Source organism: Heptranchias perlo, chromosome 12 (genome assembly GCF_035084215.1).
Source record: "Heptranchias perlo isolate sHepPer1 chromosome 12, sHepPer1.hap1, whole genome shotgun sequence".
NCBI lineage: Eukaryota > Metazoa > Chordata > Chondrichthyes > Hexanchiformes > Hexanchidae > Heptranchias > Heptranchias perlo.
The window spans coordinates 36,490,718-36,512,313 of NC_090336.1; the positions used below are offsets into that span (position 1 = coordinate 36,490,718).

General features: G+C 38.6%; 1 protein-coding gene across 2 annotated transcripts in view; it reads right to left on the bottom strand.

The window, feature by feature from the left end:
• sbf2 (SET binding factor 2) overlaps positions 1 to 21,596 on the bottom strand; it is a 571,743-nt gene that overhangs the window by 14,943 nt on the left and 535,204 nt on the right. For both annotated transcript variants that reach the window (XM_067993979.1, XM_067993978.1), the window contains 8 exons: positions 17,256 to 17,437; positions 16,418 to 16,594; positions 15,436 to 15,537; positions 7,104 to 7,289; positions 6,068 to 6,194; positions 3,383 to 3,510; positions 3,031 to 3,270; positions 1,374 to 1,481 (listed from right to left, as the gene is read on the bottom strand). In XM_067993979.1, coding sequence (XP_067850080.1) covers positions 1,374 to 1,481; positions 3,031 to 3,270; positions 3,383 to 3,510; positions 6,068 to 6,194; positions 7,104 to 7,289; positions 15,436 to 15,537; positions 16,418 to 16,594; positions 17,256 to 17,437 — 1,250 coding nt within the window. The remainder of the gene's footprint in view (positions 1 to 1,373; positions 1,482 to 3,030; positions 3,271 to 3,382; positions 3,511 to 6,067; positions 6,195 to 7,103; positions 7,290 to 15,435; positions 15,538 to 16,417; positions 16,595 to 17,255; positions 17,438 to 21,596) is intronic.

Consider the following 21,596-nt stretch of genomic DNA (forward strand, 5'->3'; position numbering starts at 1 on the left):
GTTACCCTGTTGATCCTCTTAAATTCCCTCTGTGCCCATTCATATGGGTATTTTGGCTGCCTCTCCAAACCTGAGCCAATTACTTCTATTTCTTTTTTTTCTCTTGGCCCCAATGAGTCCTTTTCTCCTGTCTCCTCCTCTTCCTCTTCCTATCACCCAGTCATAGCACCTTTCATTTCTCAACCTCTTGGTTACTTTGTCCCCCCCCCAATCTCTACCTCAACCCATCACTACTCCTTTCCTTCCTACCCTCCTGCCGCCATTTCAGGCTTGAATTCCCCCTTGGATGAGCTATCCTCTGTGCCTCTTGGCATTCTGGAAGGGGCCATTAAGGCTCCTGTAGCTGCCTCCTTACAAGCAGCAATCTTCCTCTCTTGCCAATCGTCTCGCCCAGTGCGCCCGGTAAGGGCCAACCTTGCTAACTTCTTCTCGTCCTGTTCACCCCACCCACCACTGCCGTCTTGGATTCTGCTAGTAGACCAACAATCAATACCCCTCTACGCATTTCCCTTCAGAAACTCCATTCATTTCTGAACATGGGTCTTGCCATCCACTACCTTACTGTGATTGACTGAAACTCCCCTCCTCTTCCTCATTTACATGCTGCCCTTTGACGACGGACATGGGGTCAGCTTCCACATATATGCTGACGACACCCAGTTCTATCTCTCCATCACTTCTCTTGACCCCTCTACAGCCCTTGTGTTATCAGAATGCCACTCTGATATCCAGTCTCGGATAAGCTGCAATTACCTCCAGTTAAACATTGAGAAGGTTGAAGCCATCGTCTATGGTCCCCGCCACAAATTTCGTACCCTTGCCACCTATTCCATTTCCTTCACGGCCACTGTCTCAGACTAAATCAATCTGTTAGCACCCTCAGCAGTTTATTCTACCTTGAGCTGAGCTTCCAACTCCATATACTCTCCATCACTAAGACCGTCTACTCTTGCCTCAGCCCATCCGCCACTGAAACCCTCACCCATGCTTTGGTTACCTCCAGGCTCGACTGTTTCAATTGTATCGAGGCTGGCCTTGCATCCTCCATAAACTTCAGCCCATCCAAAATTCTGCTGCCCGTATCCTTTCTGCACCAGGTTCCGGTCATCTATCATCCCTGTTTTTCCTAACCTACGTTGGTTACTAGTTCCTTAACGTCTCCAATTTAAAATTCTCATCCCCATGTGTCCGTGTCCGTGCCCTGCCTATTTTTGTATCCTCGTCCAGCCCTACAACCTCGCCCGAATTCTCTGTTCCTTTGACTCTGGAGTAAAAATTTGCTACCACAATTATTATTTCTACCGGAAGACTTTTGTCTCCTGCTAAAGCAGCACACTGGGATAGTACCACTTCCCTAACTATGATATACTTACAGTTTGCTCTGTTTTTACTTCCTCTTTGAGGCTGACTTTTACTCGATCCCAGATTGGTTTCCATCGTTCAGGACTTTGGCTCAATTCATTCTCTAGCCTTTCAATCTCCTGTAATTACAATGTTCCAAATTCATGATTGCAGAGAGCTTAACTTAAGGAAACATAGTTGATACCAAAATTGAGCTTCCAAGTATGGAAATGAAGCTCATTTGGAGTAACCGAGTGAAAAGTGCCATTAAGCCGTTAAGATTTTTATTATCATGCTTGCCAGAAATAATGACAATTTGACACTTAATATTAATCCAATCTACACACACATATTTATACCATTGGCTCTGATACAATGTATAGCAAATAATTTTTTTCCTCAAACACTATTTAACTCTTGCAAGTATTAATCTGGCAGATATACATTTGAACAGGGGTAGGCAATTCAGCCCCTTGAGCCTTTTCCGTCATTTAATCAGATCATGGTTGATCTGTACCTCAATTCCGTTTACTTGCTGTTGCTCCATATCCCTCGATACCCTTACCTAACAAAGATCAATCGATTTCAGTCTTGAAAATTTCAATTGACCCAGCATCTGCAGCCCTTTGGGAGAGACATCCAGATTTCCACTACCCTTTATGTGAAAAAGTGCTTCCTGATTTCACTTCTGAATGGCTTAGCTCCAATTTCAAGATTGTGCCCCCTTGTTCTGGATTCCCCCATCAGAGGAAACAGTTTCTCTGCATCAATCCCATTGAATCCTTTTGTCATTTTAAACACCTCGATTAGATCACCTCTCAAACTTCTAATGTCAAGAGAATAAAGCCAAGATTATAAAACCTGTCTTCATAATTTAACCCTTTAAGGCCTGGATCATTCTGGTGAATCTGCACTGTACATTCCAAGGCCAATACATCTTTTCTGAGCTGTCCAGAACTGAATGCAATACTCCAGATGGGGTCTGACTAAGGCTGTGTATAAATGAAGCATCACTTCCTCTCCTTTGTATTCCAGTGCTCTTGAGATAAAGGCCAAAATTCCATTAGCCTTTTTGATTACTTTATGTACCTGCCTTTAGTAATTTGTATACACGCACTCAAATCTCTTTCCTCCTCCACAGTTCCTAGTTTCTCACCATTAAGGAAATATTCTGATTTGTCTTTCTTGGATCCAAAGTGGATGATCTCACACTTGCCCACATTGAACTTAATTTGCCACAGTTTTGCCCACTCACGTAATCTGCGTCCCTTTGCAATTTCCTGTTCCTATCTGTGCCTGCTACCTTATATGCATGTAATAAACTACTGAGAAGCAGGAGTTTCTTTAGACTGCATCGCTGTTAAAGCCACATCCACAAAAAGAAATCTCCTTGCAATGATGTTTTATGTTTTTGTGAACTCAGCTATTGATCCACATAGAGTGACAGCCATAGAGACCCTTTAAAGCATATTTGATGAAGGAATGTCCTAGTCACAAGAGTTAGCTTAAGCAGTTTTCCATGCTGTTGGCGATATCACCATGTGTTAGTGAGTCAAAAATGACAGGTTATCAGCAACTGCAGGTGTCAAATAAAACTCTGCTACCCTTACCTCCATTAATTGTTTTGTTATTCTTATTTAGGTTCACCTAGAAAAAAATAATTAGCTTTTAGGTTCATTTTGTTCTTACCTCTAGGAGTTTGGTAATGGCGTCCGGCTGCACTTTGCTAACATTGTCGTAACACGGCCACACCACTTTTCTGTGGGTTTGTGGGACTGAACCATCAGTCTGCTCTTGTTCCTCAGCAGCACCTGCTTTTACGGTGACCATGTCCCACTCATAGGAAGGACCACTGGAGAGCGTCTCTCCCGTGTAGTAATCCCACTTCTTTAGAGCAGAGATATTTATGCAAGGCCTTAGTACATGTTTCTACAAAGAAGAATTTACTGTATTATTTAAAATGAAAACACATATAGTGTATTCAGATTTTATACTAATGAAAAAATAATTGATCAAATGTACAATTATCTAGATATCATACCTCTCCTTCTTCATTACTGTACAGATAGCTGAAGAAAACAGGTCCTTTCTTGTGAATCCTGTCAATGCATTCCCAAATACAGATTCCTTTTTTTGCCTGTTTGTCCACCTTATCCTCAAATAAAATTCCTAGTAAAAAGGAACAATCAGCATCTGCATTATTTTTTAAAACTCAGAAGATACTTTATTCAGACAAATCTTCAACAATAAAGCTCAGAATATTATTGATCCATTGCTTAAATTCATAGCAACATATAAAGGCCCGGAGGGATTTCAATTCAGCTTACACTATATCAATAATCAAACGGGTGAGATACAAATTCTGTGAATCAGTGATCAGTAGGTATAGGAATCCTGCATTGCCAGAAAATTATGCTTAGTCAAAAGGCAGCAGCAGAGGAAACCACTAAAGAGTATTTCCTTCTTTTCTGCCAGTGGAACATGAGGGGGCCTCACTGAGCTGTTTCTATCTATGGAAATGAGGATTATGTACAGAAATATCTGTGGAGGTAAAATATAATTTTGCATTATTGTCATCACAGTAAAAAATGGACATAAAAGTTGTTTCAACTGATTTTGTAACTCTTAGTTAGGGAAGAAACAGAGAAAAACTGTTATCATATTTCCACTTCTCTGACATCACAAAGCAGCATCAACTGATTTTCTTTGGCTGTAAACACATTTATTTAAATTTACTTCCAGTTTAAAATGTACTGCAAGTGTTTGCAATATAATGTCATGACTAGCCATGCGATATTGTAAATATCACTAATAAGGCTACTATAATGTCACTTGTTAAGCTATCCAGCCTCACATATTGAAAACATTTATCGCATGTTATGGCTGACTGATTTCTGAGCCATTCTTGGGCTGTAAATCTACAAGAATATTCATCAAAATCAATCTTTCAGCCAAAATGTATAGCAAGAGTTTTTTTTAGAAACAGGGCATGGTCAGCATAGTATCATGTAGGTACACCACTGGAGGAGGCCATTTGGCCCATCTTGCTATCCAATTAGTCCCATTCCCCTGCTTTTTCCTCATAGCCCTGTAATTTTTTTCTCTTCAAGTATTTATCTAATTCCCTTTTGAAAGTTACTACTGAATCTGCTTCCAACACCCTTTCAGGCAGTGCATTCCAGATCATTAAAACTCACTGCGTAAAAAAATGTTTCCTCATGTAGCTTCTGGCTCTTTTGCTGATTACCTTAAATCTGTGTCCTCTGGTTACCAACCCTTCTGCCACAGGAAACAGTTTCTCCTTATTTACTCTGTCAAAATCGTTCATGATCTTCTCATCTCTATCAAATCTCCCCATAACCTTCTCTGTTCTAAGGAGAACAACCCCAGCTTCTCCAGTCTCTCCCCATAACTGAAGTCCCTCATCCCTGGTACCATTCTAGTAAATCTCCTCTGCACCTTCTCTAAGGCCTTGATATCCTTCCTAAAGTGTGGTGCCCAGAATTGAACACAATACTCCAGCTGAGGCCTAACTAATGTTTTAATAGCATAATTTCCTTGCTTTTGTACTCTATGCCTCTTAATAAAGCCCAGGATCCCATATGCTTTTTTAACATCCTCTCAACTTTTCCTGCCACTTTCAAAGATTTCTGTATGTGCACCCACTGTTGTCTCTGTTCCTGCACCCCCTTTAAAACTGTACTATTTAGTTTACATTGCCTCGCCTCATTCTTCCTACCACAATACATCACTTCACGCTTCCCTGCGTTACATTTCATCTGCCATGTGTCTGCCTATTTCACCAGTCTGTCTATGTCCTCCTGAAGTCTGTTACTATCCTCCACATTGTTTACTACATTTCCGAGTTTCGCCTCATCTGCAAACTTTGAAATTATACCCTCTATACCCAAGTCCAAGTAATTAATATATCAAAAAGAGCAGTAATCATAATACTGAACCCTGGGGAACAACACTGTTTACTTCCCTCCATTCTGAAAAAAAAACATTCGCCACTACTCTCTGCTTTCTGTCCTCAGACAACTTTGTATCCACACTGCCACTACTCCAGACTACATAATATTAATGAAAAGATTAAATATATTAGTATAAATATCACTGTTAGCTTGGCTCAGGTGGTAGCACTTTTGCCCGAGTCAGAAAGTTGTGGGTTCAAGCCCCATTGTAGACTTGAGCACACAATCTAGCATTAAAAATGCAGTATTGATGGAATGTTGTCTGTCTTTTGGATGAGATACTAAACCTGCTCAAGCAGATGTAAAAAATCCCATGGCATTATTTGAAGAAATGCAGCAGGTTCTCCTGGTGTCCTGGCCAACATTCCTCCATAAGCCAAAACCACTAAAATAAGATTACCTCGTCATTCATTCATTTGCTGTTTGTAGAATCTTGTTCTGTGCAAATTGGCTATTTGTGTTTGCTTATGTAACAACAGTGCCTGTGCTTCAACAGTAATTCATTGGTTGTAAAGGGCTTTGGGATGTCCTGAGGACATGATAAAGTTCTATATAAATGCAAGCTCTTTCTTTCTCATTAACTTGTGAATGGTGTATTACTGTACATGGTTATGTAAAAAGACTAAGCTATAAATTAGAGACCATACTGTGTGTTTCATGAGAACAATACTGCCTGTTTCATACACTTAATTAATGAAATTCAGAACTCCTTGGGAAGCTAAAAGACAAATATTGACTTGAGTAATGTATACCATGTTCTATTCTTTCATAATCAGAGTCCAGCAGGAAGGTTTTATAGCGATTTGACACATAATGGTAGGCCAGGAACTTCAGATAATACTGGTTGAACTCAAACTCCATAGGATACTGGTGGTGAATCTACAGGAAAAATACAATACACAAAGAATAAGTAATATTGATAAGAAAAATACAAAAGCTCAAAATTTGAAATATTAATAAAAAGTGATGGAAGTACACAACAGGCGTGTCAGCATGTGAAAAGAGCAAATATAGGTTAACATTGTGTAGATACCTTTTTTTCAGAACTGATAACAGAACAGATTCTCTCCATGAAACGTTAACCTGTGCTAACATAAAAGCTATGGCCATGACTGTCCCGAAAGTCCTTCACAACAATCAATAAATCCCACAATTATGAGTCACTTCATAAGTATGAATCATTTTAGTTGATTATGGTAGAAAGAAGCAAATCATAAGCACAGAGTAAATAACTACTTTTACTTGCAATCTTACCAGAAGTAGGGCTAATTTAGAATATATTTTAACATACAGGCTGTCCTATACTCCCTTGTAAATTGCAGCAAAACAAACTCCAATATTGGTTCAGCTCAGTGATGTTCAATTTGTGGCCACAGCAGCACTTCAGTTCAAATCACCATTTGATCAGGGAAGCCCCATTGTCTTTGTCTGCAATATTTCCCACTGGGAACAACCCCCTGCTCCGAGATGGCATAAAAACACCCCAAGGAACGTTACCTGTACATAATTACAGAAAAAAAGCCACAGGACGTTTTCAGGACGTAAACCTGATGAACCAGTTTGGCGATGTCATTTGAACCCTTTGCTCATTAGCACACTTTAACATGACTTTAATTCTAATTCTCTCAAATGCAACCGCCCACAAACTGCTAAGTTTAGTATTGATCTAGCTTTAATATGTACACATACAGGGATGAGCTTTAATGCGTTGAATGGCTTTTCGCATCCCTCACTTTTCTTACGTGAAACAGATTTGTAAAATTTTTGGCATATCAAGTTTTTTTTTACCTGGTGCACACAGTCCAGAAACTGTAGGAAAACTGGAGCAAAGCCACTTCCCTGGCTGTTAGGAGTTAGATTACTACGTTGGCTGAACTTGTGGCCAAAGGACAACCATTCCTTTTCAATCAGCATTTTAAAACCTTCCAGTGTTCTGTAGAATGGATCACACAACAACTGCACCAGGGAAACCACCTTTGTTTGAAAAGAAAAAAAGATATCTGAAAGGACAAGTCGAAATAGCCACAGAGTTTTATACACTTATGGCTAGATTTTGATAAACTGGTAAATTATAAGGACACCAGCACTTTCAGGGTTATGGCATCTGAAAACAAAGGAGAAAAGTTTCCACCTATTGAATCAACCTGAAACATTAGTGTTAAAAAAAAGATTATAGTTAGTCCAGGTACATAAGCTGTCATTATAATTAAAAGGGCTCTACTTTCAAACCATATTTGCTGGCATAAGTCTATTTCAGGTTTTTCTAAAACCCAAAATATGAGATTTATTTCAGTGCTTTCACATTACTTTTACTTAAAAAAAAGCTAAAATGTAATGAAGCCAAACTTGAGATCAGTGTACACGGAGACAAATGCATGCAACCATTTGCATTCATGGTATGTTATAAATTGTGCGAATTATTTAACAAAGTAATTAATCATGCAAAAATAGAAAGTTTCCACCATTTTTTCTCTTTTCCCCTCTTACCAACTTTCTTTCCTCCCCACCACTCCTGAAGGGGCCTTGCCAAGTTGCTATTATTCGTACATGAGTATTGACGGTGAGTGCTGGAAGGCTATTTGGCTGTAGGAGCCTGATCCTCTCCTAACCCGATGTCCCAGTGTGCATTTCAAGTAGGTGATCAAGAGCAGGAATTTTGGTCCATTTTTCTCTCCCTAATCCAGGCCAATCTGCCTCACCAGACATCAGCTAACTCAGCACAGATTTTTTTTTCTATTTCTTTGCTAACTTTGAACAAAACAATGGGAAACTCTAAACTAAATTATATTATTCCTTGTGTCCACAAAACACTCCAGTCCTTGCGGTGTCCACCGGTTGCAGAAGGCCTCAAGTGCACCGGCAGACACCACATGCTCCTTCTCCAGGGCCACTCAGGTGCGGACAAGACCACGGCAGAGAGGCAGGTAGGCAGCCAGGCCCCACCCCAACCTGGGCCGCGTCCATCCTGGACCTATGGAACGGCAACTGAACCTGAGACTCCGCTGGTCCACATGGCTAGCTACACACTGGATAAACGTACTGAAGATCAGAAAGGCTGCTTAAAAAAAAGCTAAAATGTAATGAAGCCAAACTTGAGATCAGTGTACATGGGGACAAATGCATACAGATATACTTAAAGGCTCAAGTGTTTGATGAGAGAATATGTCAAGTTGATAAAATTCCAACAGATTGTATTTCAGTTACTGAGGTGATAAATCGTATTCAAGCACAGAGTGTTTACAGATGGTACATAGGCACCAAGGTTTATTGATTTGCCTGTTTAAATCAAGGGATAATGACAGTAAGTCAATTTGGGTAAAAGAACTAAAATGAGTTTAAGATACTGAGATTATTTCTTTGATGTGTGAATGAAATCTAAGGACTGTGCTGAATGTGCTCATGTCAAAAGGAATCAAGTATCTGAGGAAAAATAAAACCTTAGAAAGTTTATTTTCTTGTACCTACATGCCTTGAGTATCTCCTCCAGTAAGGGCTATGAAATTGTGGAAAATTAGTTATATACTTAAAAAAAAGCTTTATAATTGTGAAGATTTTATGCAGTTCAAAGTGAGAGAAATAATCTTCAACAAATACTACATCAATACATGCAACATTTGAATTGACTGCCAAGTAAACTGTTAAAGAAGGAATGTAAAAAGCCCCTTAAAAAAGTGACTTTAAATTGAGAATTTTTGGGATGCTTATCAGGAAACTGTGCAAAAAAATTATAAGGAGCAAGAGTTGATCATGACACAGAGTCTATATACCATATTTGGTGGCATAAGTCTATTTCAGGTTTTGCAGACACAAGTTGTACTATATATGGAGTTTAGAAAACTTGACTTGATAATCTTGGAGTAAGGTAGGGTATTATGGTTACTGTTGCAAGACAAATAAATTTTTCATATCAGTTTTGTCAGCAAGGCATTCCAGCCTATAAGTATTGTAGAACAGACAAAACAGCAGGATTACCAAAAATAACAATGAAAATATGAAAATAAAAGAATTAAAACAAAATATTTCCATGAAATGTGGGGTGACTTTTGGGATACATAAAGAGAAAAAAAGAGATGGCAGCACTCAAGTCATCCATCATCTAATAGAAAGCAAACTAATATTTGTCTTAAAAACTGCAGAGATGCAGTTAAGTATCTTTCAGTACAGTATGCATTGAACAGTTGGGTACGCTTGTAACTCCAGTAAACGGAAGTCAGATTTATAAGTACTGACTTACATTTTGTTCAAGACAAGAATATTGACGTAAAGAGAACTCACATAACAAATTTATTTTAAAGGGATCTTTTACATTTTTATTGATACAGCGTACTATAAAACAGTATAAAAAGTAAGGCCGCCCTAACGCTGAAGAACCCGTTTTATTTTAGTTTAAATACAGGGATATTTTTAAATCCACAAAAAACAAACACATTCTAAAAACTGGTAAAAATTATGCAGATTTTACATTTTAACGTAAGTGTTAATTTACAAATGTAACTATTTGGATGGTGTTGGTAGCATTATAATGAAATAACAGATTTCAGAAAATATCATTACATGAATAATTAAAGCCCTGATATATTTCAGTTACTTTCTTCTATTTTCATAAGTGTAAATATTTGCAATATCAGGTCCCAAAGCTTCCAAATTGTTTTAAACTGAAACAAAACAAAACAAAGAAATACTTTAAAACGTGCACTGTAACTGGCTTGCAAGGCTTAGTATTAGTTACCAGCAGTTAGTGAGACCGTAAAGTACCACTTCCATATAGTGGCCAACTGTGAAACAATACAGCACATTTCTAGTCCAATGAGTGGATTTACTATTAAAGACCAATTGAACATAATAACCATAGCAATTGATCAGTGCAACTGGTGACAAACTGAATTCAAAATTGGTACAGCAATAAAAGTGGCAGTGGAGTCTGAGAAGAGAAATAAATGCTTCCTGTGCAACAGAAAAACACAGAAGGCAATGAAAGAGAAAATGCCAGAGGATAAACAACTGAATGCAAAATTGGTACAACACAAACAAAACAAATTCGAATACTTAAAGCGAGCTGGTCTTAAAGGAGAAGGAACCTCTACAGCTTAGTGTTTTAATGCCAAGTACTTACCCTTGCATTCAGCAAAATCTTGACGGGTACAGAGTTTAAAACAATAACTGTAAAAAATGGTCCCCTATCAGTCTGGAGGCAGACCGCATATACTGATTTCAACTTTGGGTGGTAGACACTTTCCACCGAGATCCCCTAGTTTGCGTCACTGAAGTACATATCTCGACTTATTCCTGCAGGAAATTAATGTTTTCTGGGCTCCGCAGCCAAACTCTTCAAAAATAGTTTTCCAATTAAGTTCATGATATAAACAGAAAATGAGCACGCGTGAGACAAGTACTATTATTCAAAGTACTTACAAGGAGAATTCACTTCTCCTTTAAAAGTGCTAAATGGGATCAATGATCGTAATTGGCAATGATTTACAACTGCTCATGATAACAGTATATTTGATTTCGTCACCCACGGGGCAAGGAAAGGTAAAAAGTTTGCTCTAGCATGAAGGAAAATTTACTGCCAGTAATGGATAGTTTGAAAAAAAATTGTAAAGCGTGTAATGTGATTTCAAAGCAGTGCGCAGTTAGTCTGCTGCAGCTGATTTCAACCGTTTAAAACAAATGGAAAAGGAGCATATATCCTTTGAAGAATCATCATCCAGTGTTGTTTTAAATACTGATGACATTGGATTATTCTATGTGGCAATTCCAGAAAAAACACTGGCAGCAAGAAGGGAGAAGTGTAACAGTGGGGAACTTGTTCAAAAACAATCAGCGCTGCTTTGTGGTGAAGGATATGGGGTAAGGAAACAATTGGTTATTATCACAGAATCATAGAAAGGTTACAACACGGAAGGAGGCCATTCGGCCCATTGAGTTCGTGCCGGCTCTATGCAAGAGCAATCCAGCTAATCCCACTCCCCCGCCCTATCCCCGTAGCCCTGCAAATTTTTTCCTTTCAAGTACTTATCCAGTTCCCTTTTGAAGACCATGATTGAGTCTGCCTCCACCACCCCCTCAGGCAGTGCATTCCAGATCCTAACCACTCGCTGCATAAAAAAGTTTTTCCTCATGTCACCTTTGGTTCTTTTGCCATTCACCTTAAATCTATGTCCTCTGGTTCTTGTCCCTTCTGCCAAAGGGAATAGTTTCTCTCTACCTATTCTGTCTAGTCCCTTCATTATTTTAAATACCTTTATCAAATCTGCTCTCAACCTTCTCTGTTCCAAGGAGAACAACCCCTGCTTCTCCAGTCTATCCATGTAACCAAAGTCTCTCATCCCTGGAATCATTCCAGTAAATCTTTTCTGCACCCTCTCTAAGGCCTTCACATCTTTCCTAAAGTGCGGTGCCCAGAACGGGACACAATACTCCTGTTGTGGTCGAACCAGTGTTTTATAAAGGTGCATCATGACTTCCTTGTTTTTGTACTCTATGCCTCTATTTATAAAGGGCAATATCCCGTATGCTTTTTTAACCACTTTCTCAACCTGCCCTGCCACTTTCAACGATTTGTGCACATATACCTCCGGATCTCTCTGTTCCTGTGCCTCTTTTAGAATTGTGCCCTCTAGTTTATATTGCCTCTCCTCATTCTTCCTACCGAAATGTATCACTTCGCATTTTTCTGCATTAAATTTCATCTGCCACGTGTCCGCCCATCCCACCAGCCTGTCTGTATCCTCTTGAAGTCTACCACTATTCTCCTCACTGTTCACTGCACTTCTAAGTTTTGTGCCATCTGCAAATTTTGAAATTGTGCCCTGTACATCCAAGTCCAAGTCATTGATATATATCAAGAAAATCAGTGGTTCCAGTACCGACCCCTGGGGAACACCACTGTACACCTCCCTCCAATCTGAAAAACAACTGTTCACCACTACTCTCTGCTTTCTGTCACTTAGCCAATTCTGTATCCATGCTGCTATTGCCCCTTTTATTCCATGGGCTTCAATCTTGATGACAAGTCTATTATGCGGCACTTTATCAAACACCTTTTGAAAGTCCATATACATCACATCAACTGCATTGCCCTCATCGACCCTCCTTGTTATCAAAAAACTCTATCAAGTTAGTTAAAATAGTCACAAATATTATAAGTCATAATGCCACTGCTACATGATTCCCTGTTTTAAAATCACCCCCATTGTGTGAGAGATTCATTATGGGAGTTGTAATTTTTATCCCTATCTCTAGTGGAACTTCAATACCCAGAGTGCATGGTGACAACTAACCAGGAAATTTAACTGAGATATGAATGGCGAAAAACATTAAAATTATAAAGATTTAATTTTTTTCAATGTTTTATACAGACTGAGCCATAAATAAAAATTCTGAACTAATTGCATTGTTTGAAATAAGATCTTTTGTGTCACTGAGTAGGACCATTGTTTGTGCTGGGGTCAGTTAGAGATGTTTATGAAGATTTTTGATGCTGACTTCAGTATCAGTCAATCAGGTAGGTCCAGATTATGCTGAATCTGCACCTGTTAATGTGCTGGTGTTTGGAGACCCGAGAGTTAGAAAAATTTCTCTAGGTAGTGCTACACCAACAACAATTTCAGCAATAATGACAAATTCGCTGTGAGAAATAAAAGGGAAGAAAATATATTTTGTAATCATTTAAATAATAGAAAAAGGGTAGGTTTTGGGGAGGGAGGAGAATCAACCAATCAATAAGTACTTCCATCTTAAGCAACTTTTGTAAACTGTTAAATAGTATTACAAATATATGAGTCAGGTCTGCATCTTTCAATATAAATAATTAGATTAATTAGATATAAATCTAGAACTCAATGCAATCATGATGTGGAGATGCCGGTGATGGACTGGAGTTGACAAATGTAAAGAATCTTACAACATCAGGTTATAGTCCAACAATTTTATTTGAAGATCACAAGCTTTCGGAGATTATCTCCTTCGTCAGGTGAGTGACTCACCTGACGAAGGAGATAATCTCCGAAAGCTTGTGATCTTCAAATAAAATTGTTGGACTATAACCTGATGTTGTAAGATTCTTTACATTTGTCAATGCAATCAGGCAGAGCCAACACGGCTTTGTGAAAGGGAAATTGTGTTTGACTAATTTAATAGAATTCTTTGAGGAAGTAACAAGCAACGTGGATAAAGGGGATCCTGTGGATGTACTTGGATTTCCAGAAGGCTTTTAACAAGGTGCCACATCAAAGGCTACTACACAAAATAAGAGCTCATGGTGTAGGAGGTAACATATTAACATGGATAAAGGATTGGTTAGCTAACAGGAAACAGAGAGTAGGCATAAATGGGGCATTTTCAGATTGGCAAGATGTAACGAGTGGAGTCCCACAGGGATCAGTGCTTGAGCCTCAACTATTTACAATCTATATCAATGACTTGGATGAAGGAACTGAATGTATGGTTGCTAAATTTGCTGATGACACAAAGGTAGGTAGGAAAGTAAGTTGTGGAGAGGACATAAGGAGTCTGCAAAGGGATATAGATAGGTTAAGTGAGTGGGCAAAAAATTGGCAGATGGAATATAATGTGGAAAAATGTGAACTTGTCCACTTTGGCAGGAGGAATATTATTTAAATGGAGAAAGATTGCAGAACTCTGAGGTACAGAGGGATCTGGGTGTCCTAGTACATGAATCACAAAAAGTTAGTATGCAGGTACAGCAAGTGATTAGGAAGGCAAATGGAATGTTTGTCATTTATTGCAAGGGGAATGGAATATAAAAGTAGAAATGTTTTGCTACAGTTGTACAAGGCATTGGTGAGACCACATCTAGAATACTGTGTGCAGTTTTTGTCTCCTTATTTAAGGGCATAATTGCTTTGGAGGCGGTTCAGAGAAGGTTTACTCGACTGATTCCTGGGATGAGGGGGTTATCTTATGAGGAAAGGTTGGACAAGTTGGGCCTGCATAGTTTAGAAGAATGAGAGGCGATCTTATTGAAATATATAAGATCCTGAGGGGACTAGAAGGGGTAGATGCTGAGAGGATGTTTCCCCTTGTGGGAGAGACTAGAACTCGGGGCCACAGTTTAAAAATAAGGGGTCTCCCATTTAAGATAGAGATGAGGAGAAATGTTTTCTCTCAAATGGTCGTGAGTCTGTGGAACTCCCTTCCCCAGAGAGCGGTGGAGGCAGGGTCATTGAATATTTTTAAGGCTGAGTTAGAAGATTCATGATTAACAAGGGAGTCAAAGGTAGGTAGGTAGACGGGAAAGTAGGGTTGAGGTCACAATCAGATCAGCCATGATCTTATCAAATGGCAGAGCAGGCTCGAGGGGCCGAATGGCCTACTCTTGCTCTTGCTCTTAATTCGTATGTTCGTATGTATGCAAGTAGACGACATAGCCACAGGATAAGGGGTCAGCCATTTAAGACTGAGATGAGGAGGCATTTCTTCACTCAGAGGGTTGTGGATCTTTGGAACTCTCTACTCCAGGAGGCTGTGGATGCTAAGGCGTTGAGTATATTCAAGGCTGAGATAGATAGATTTTTGGACTCTAGGGGAATCAAGCGATATGAGGATCAGGCAGGAAAGTGGAGTTGAGGATGAAGATCAGCCATGATCTGATTGAATGGTGGAGCAGGATCGAGGGGCCGTCTGGCCTAACCCTGCTCCTATTTCTTATCTTCTTATGTAATTAGTGTAAAATGTTACCCTCATGTCAGTCATGTAATATTATTGCTTCAAAAATTTTCTGTAAAGCATTAATGGGCTAACTGCCGTCATGTTATGGCTGCAGCATGACCATGGTAAACATCAAAAACTGCACTCCAGGTTCTGGAATGCCCATGTGCAAATAAATAATTAAATTTACTGCTGTGTAGCACCAAAGCAGCAATATTGTAGTTGCTTAATTTATCAGGTCAATTTTATTGAGATACACCTCCCTTACAAAGAAAGAGACAATAAAATGCAAGTATAAAATCTGCTTACTTGATTGTAGAAACATAATTTTGATAGAGTTTTCTAAATTTTAAGCACAAAACTGGACCAGGTTCAACTTGTGCCATGTTGGAAATCTTGAAGAAGTGTAAGTGAAGAACAAATTTGAATAATAATTTTATAAAGTTACCTGTGTTGTAATGTCCATGCCATCTTCCAGGCTTACCATTACTGAGGAACCACTCTCAAGCAGCTCTGCTATCACCACAGCCAATTGCAGGATTCTGTGTAGCTGAGAAAGCAAAAGTAAATACAATGAAGCAACTGTGCTTTATAATGGCAGATAACTATATATTACAGGTTACAAGCCTCTTCATATTACGAGACTTACTAAACACTTACTGATACCAATAGAACAACTGCACTTCGCCAGTATGCTTTATTGTTTTGTCAATATACTTCTTGTGTGATACTCTTACTTTATTAGCTCAAATTAGTCCCACCATCAATAACAAACCTGTAACACCACTTGTACTTTGAGCTGGTGTTAAATAGCTCAAAATGCTCTCTCCTGACAAAAGGGAAAATATACAAGGTACTGCAGGGCGTGTTCACAGTTCAAGTGGACCAAGTATAAAAATTTCACTCCACCCACCATCACGCTTTGCTGACATTCCAATGAAAACATTCCATTTAATTTAGAAAGCCAATAGAAAAGAACAAATACACTTTTTAGTATGTATTATTCATCAGGTGCGTTCATATATTAAGTAATACACATTTGCTATTTTAAATGAGGAATATGGCCCAGCTGCATTAACTGTTAGATAAAGGTGAATGCCTCAATTTTGGCAAACAAAATCACGTTCAGATTTTCTTGTCATATCCTAAAAAAGTGAATTACTTAAGAGCTATTTATTAGTAGGGACTTGTAATAGCTTTTGCAATGATCAGGCATTATATTTCTTGTTGAATTTTTTTCCAAAAGCACACTATCCTAATCTCTGAGGAGGAAGGAAAGTCAAAAAATTAAGATATTTTCCATGCTAACATTTTTCTGTGTAGTGGAATGTTTCAACATGAACTGCGCGCCACTGTGTGAACACATTAGGAAAAAATATATTTGCCAAACAATTTTGAGTAATCCCCTTTACAGTGAATGAATGAATTACCTGCAGCAGCCATTCAGATTCTCCTAGCAACCTGTACAAAGTCATGTCTGCGTCACTAGGGATCGTGCTGGGTATACATGCTCTCATTAGCTTTTTGAAACTGGCTTGCACCTGACGAACATCGCAGTAATCCACAGGTATGAGCTCACAGTTAATTGCAAGGTCAAGTTTAAAGCCCTGAGGACAAAAATCATGTTAATGTTGCTAAAGGTAGTGAAACATAAAACTATTTCAACTTTATATGATTGCAGAGATACATTTTTAATCTTCTAGGTTGCAGAGGGTGCATAGCACTGGGCAATTGTAAAGAGGCGAAGGAAGAATGGAGTAAAATAGTCTTTAAAAAAAAGAAAAATCTTAAGAAGAAATCCTGGAGATCAGTGCCACTCCATAGCTAGCTCTCAGGTGTGTGAGAGTGGCCCAAGGTGACCAGTATCCAATTTTAATCACTTTTTCCCCAGCCTCCTTGTTGGGAACCAGGTGTGTGATGAATTGTAGGTGCAACCCTATATCTTACCACTTCTTGCTATATTCACCATCTAGGTGCCAGAGCTGTTACCACAAATCTTTTAAATAATACTAGGTGTCGGAGGTTTAAAAGTTTCTTCCCCATTCTGTTTTTTTTTCTCTCCTTACCCTATTTTTAAAAATTCAGACAGGTGTCCCTTTCCCAATCACAGTAAAAATGTATCTTATAATGTTTACAATCTAATTCAATGACAACAAAACTATCAACAAAAGTGTAACAGACACTACAAAATTATTAAGAAAATTATAAATGGTAACTGGTAAATTAGTATAAAAATAATTAATAAAGAGAATTCAGTTTTCATCTTACTCTCAGCTGAGACTTTTCCCCAAACAGGTACAGTGCTGCTTGGTGCTTTAGAAGCTGGTTCTGCAGAGAATTATCATTGCCAGCGGTCACAGGGGATTCCTTCCCTGCTAATCTTGCTCCCACGTCAGTGGTTGAAAACTGGGTATTGAAGCGACTGCTGGAACGCAGGCTGGCCCACATACCTGGAGAGAAAAAAGAAACTCAACTTCGAGATATACTAAGATTATATACGGACACAAAACTAAGTGCATTTTCTTTGTGAAAACCAGGCTGTTAGTGAGATCTTTGCTAAGAAATTATGTTGGTGACATTAGTGCACGAACGCTTAATGCGTTCATACAACATTCCCTTGACCGCTATTTTAACGCAGGCACTAACCGCTTTATTTACATGGATTATTGCCTCCGTTGAAATACAGGGCAGAAGAACATCATACCATGGGTTCGGTATTCGTCCGCTAACAGTGGCTTCTAGCTTTTTGCGAGTCAGTTCCCAACAAATACAATAAAGTAATATCATGGGATAGGATGAAAATAACAATTTCCAAAATTATAGTAGTGGATTTCCCATAGAATACTGAGGTGTGGAGGTGAAGAAGTGTACATCTCCAGTAGAAGAATTTGGAAAGAAGTCTGTAAGAGCTCTGCCCAGAGTCTGTAAAGCAAATATTTTTTGTTTGGCTCCCAGGAAATAAATGAAACGCTTTCCTTATCCACTGTAGCTAGTTAAATAAATAACAGAGCTTCATAAATAAATCTTATGTGAACAATGGCTGTTTTTGAACTATGACTATAAATAAATCATAGGTGATATAATCAACCTCTGTCTCTCTCTGATGTCAAAAATAAGCACATAAAATAGTTTTGTTGACAATCTTACCTCAAAAAAGGTTCTAAAGGTCATGGTCTAGATTTTTTTGAAATCATTTGGAAAAATAAATTTAAGTTTTGCTTATCCACTGATACCAGATGCATAAATAAATCTTTATGTGAACAAGCACTGTTTTCAAATTCTCTCTCTGAAATAAAAATAAGCACTTGAATAGGTTTATCTCTTAAAAACATGTGGTGGAAAAGGAGTTTTGGTCATATTTCTAATAATAAAGCCTATATATTTTAATATCTTTGCACATGAATCTTGTAGTCATCCTTAAATATTAGGTGCTGCCAGTTGCTTCCTTAAGCTGTGGAGAATATACATTAATTTCATATGCAAAAGGTCTCTGAAGGTATTATTCTTGGGAAGCCTTTCCTGACACCTATTTGCTTAGGTGTCATTCTGTCCAATTTGGAAAGTTTGATACATTGTTGGGTATGGACCTGACCGTACGTGGGAAAACACTATTTTGAGTCCCGTTACTGGCTAACTAACTTTAGCTATGAGAGATACATTTTTCATGTCCGATAGTTTCAGTTTATCTTCAAAGGGTCTTGAATGGTATATCCTGGCTGACTTTCTCCTAATCAGAAGCCAACAGTGATAGTGCAGGGCACAGACATCCTGGCAGAAAACAGCCATTCAAAGATAAAGGAGCATATTTCGAGGGTCAGGTTTATGTTTAGTGTTAGCCTTTGTTGATTTTGATATTTTGAGGAGAATAATAAAGTCTGTAATGACTGTAAATCTACTGTTTGTCTTAATATAGTTAATTTATCCATTTACTGTGAATAAGTCTAAAAGTTTATAGCCTAAGCCATAGTCTGACGGAGTCTTTACTCTTCTGTCTATTGAAGTCAAGTAGATCATGTGTGAGTACAAGGTACACCCAGTAAACAGGAATATAGTGACAATTGTTCTCTGTTTAATTTCTGACCTGCATTACCTAAATTTTGGACAAGCAAAAGCTCACTTTGGGACATTAGAGGCGCAAGCTCACTTAGAGGAGTGATCTATGATGCTGAATCTGAGGAAAATATGCAGCATAAGAATCCCAAAACTTAATAGCTTATCTTAAAAAAAAGCTCTCAAGTTCTAGTTTCAACTTATTTTGAAATCATTTAAGAAAAAAAAAATACATAGTTACTGTTGTAACCTGCAGAAAGACACTGAATCATACTTAGGTATACTGGAATTTCTCCAGTGCACACACTTCAATTGCAACATCCGAGGAACTGCAGACAGAGGTGTAATTTTTAATTCTGCTCAGCCGACCGAGTGATAGGTCTGGGAAGACTATCAAGTCCTTCCCTTTGTTTTTCACAGAGGCTAAAGCCTCTTACTGAAAATATTAATGAAGGCATTCAAAAGACACAAAAGCGTCATCATGTTGTTGTGATTTTAAAAAAAAATTCATTCTCGCAATGTGAGAATCACTAGCAAGGCTGGCATATATTGCCCATCCCTAGTTTCCCGGAGAACGTGGTGGTGCGATTTCTTCTTGAACTGCTGCAGAAGCAGTTTGATACAACTGAATGGCTTGCTTGGCCACTTCAGACGGCAATTAGGAGTCGACCACATTGGTGTGGGACTGGAATCACATATAGGCCAGATTGAGTAAGGACGGCAGGTTTCCTTCTCGAAAGGACACTAGTAAACCAGTTGGGTTTTTACGACAATCCGGCAGCTTCATAGTCACTTTTACTGATACCAGCTTATTATTTCCAGCTTTTTTTAAAAACTGAACTCAAAAACTGCTATGGTGGGATTTGAACTCACATTCTCTGTATTATCAATTCTGGCTCTAAATTACTAGTCCAGTAACATAACCACTACACTATTGTACCCTTTGTGAATAATATAACTCTTTATGTCATTATTACATTAAAATCTTACTCAACATTAGAAATCATTTAGTGAAAAGATGGTGGATCTTGACTTTTTTTTTTGGAGTGATTTGATTGCTTCAGTTTCTTCTTTTTGACCGGTAAATATTTCTCAATACTCATGCAGTCCTGATTTGTTGCTATTTTATGAATATGAATTTTGAGCAAACCAAGTGAAACTGTGACAAAAATGTCCATGATTTATATAGCATGATACTAAAGTGTGATACAGGAAGTATGAAGGTTAACAGGAAATGCATGTATTCATATTGTTTTTTTATATATTAAATACCATATTTCCTGTGGAGTTGATCATGGTGCATTGAAATATACTTACTTAAAGTACTAGGGAGGAGTGGTTCAGGGGGTTTAGTAAAATAACGGGACCTAACTCGAGTTGCATCGGGAGGGTGGCCCTCGTATTTGGAAGAAAAGGGGCAGGGGACCATGGAATTATGCAATACTGCTGTTGGCTGGAAATTGCTGGGGTTTAGCTTCATGGTGGAACTGTGTTTGAAAGCATTAAGTGTGGTCCTGGGGTTTCACAGAACTATGAAGGGAGTCTTTGGGTTTGGTACTATAGGAGGCGGGAGCTGGGGTTTAGGACTACTGATGGGGAGTATTCCCAGGATATGGCTGCATCGCTGGGGGGAGATGCCTGGGGTATGGCAGCACTGGGGAGGATGCAGTGACAAAAATTAAGCATTTTTATCGAAGATTTAGAATGCTGTTGGCATCTTTAATTCTGTCAAAGTACATAAGGGGTTAAAAACTAGGTTTGCTCACAAAAATCATGTCCCAGTTTAACTTGATATAATTGCTACAGATTTTAATTGGTTTGTCTGATGTCTAAAGGACAGGACTGACTCATTCAATTCAAATACAAACATCTTGTGGGATTAGCAGTTTCTTTTGAATTTAACAGTAAGTTTTTTTAAATCTGTATTGTCCCAGTCACATTTTTGAAGATATTTATCAACTTATCTTGTTCAAATCAGAAAGTCTACCTGAAGTCTTTGAAGATAGTTAGCAAGATAGCTTCCATTGACATTCTCTTTGGAATAGAGGAGGCTGAGAGGTGATTTAATTGAGGTGTACAAAATTGTGAGGGGTCTAGATAAAGTGGATAGGAAAGACCTATTTCCCTTAGCAGAGAGGTCAATAACCAGAGGACATAGATTTAAAGTGATTGGAAGAAGGATCAGAAGGGAGCTGAGGAAATTTTTTTTCACCCAGAGGCTGGTGGGGGTCTGGAACTCACTGCCTGAAAGGATGGTAGAGGCAGAAACCCTCAACTCATTTAAAAAGTACCTGGATGAGCACCTGAAGTGCCGTGACCTACAAGGCTACGGACCAAGTGGTGGAAAGTGGGATTAGGCTGGGTGGCTCATTTTTGGCTGGCGCAGACATGATGGGCCAAATGGCCTCCTTCTGTGGCCTAAATTTTCTATGATTCCATGATTCTATGAAAAACAAAGTAACTGCTACGCAAGTATATTGATTACATTATGGTTTAGTGTAGCAGTCACAAATTATTTATTACTTTCTATTACTTGAGAAACTAGCTACAGTTAATAAC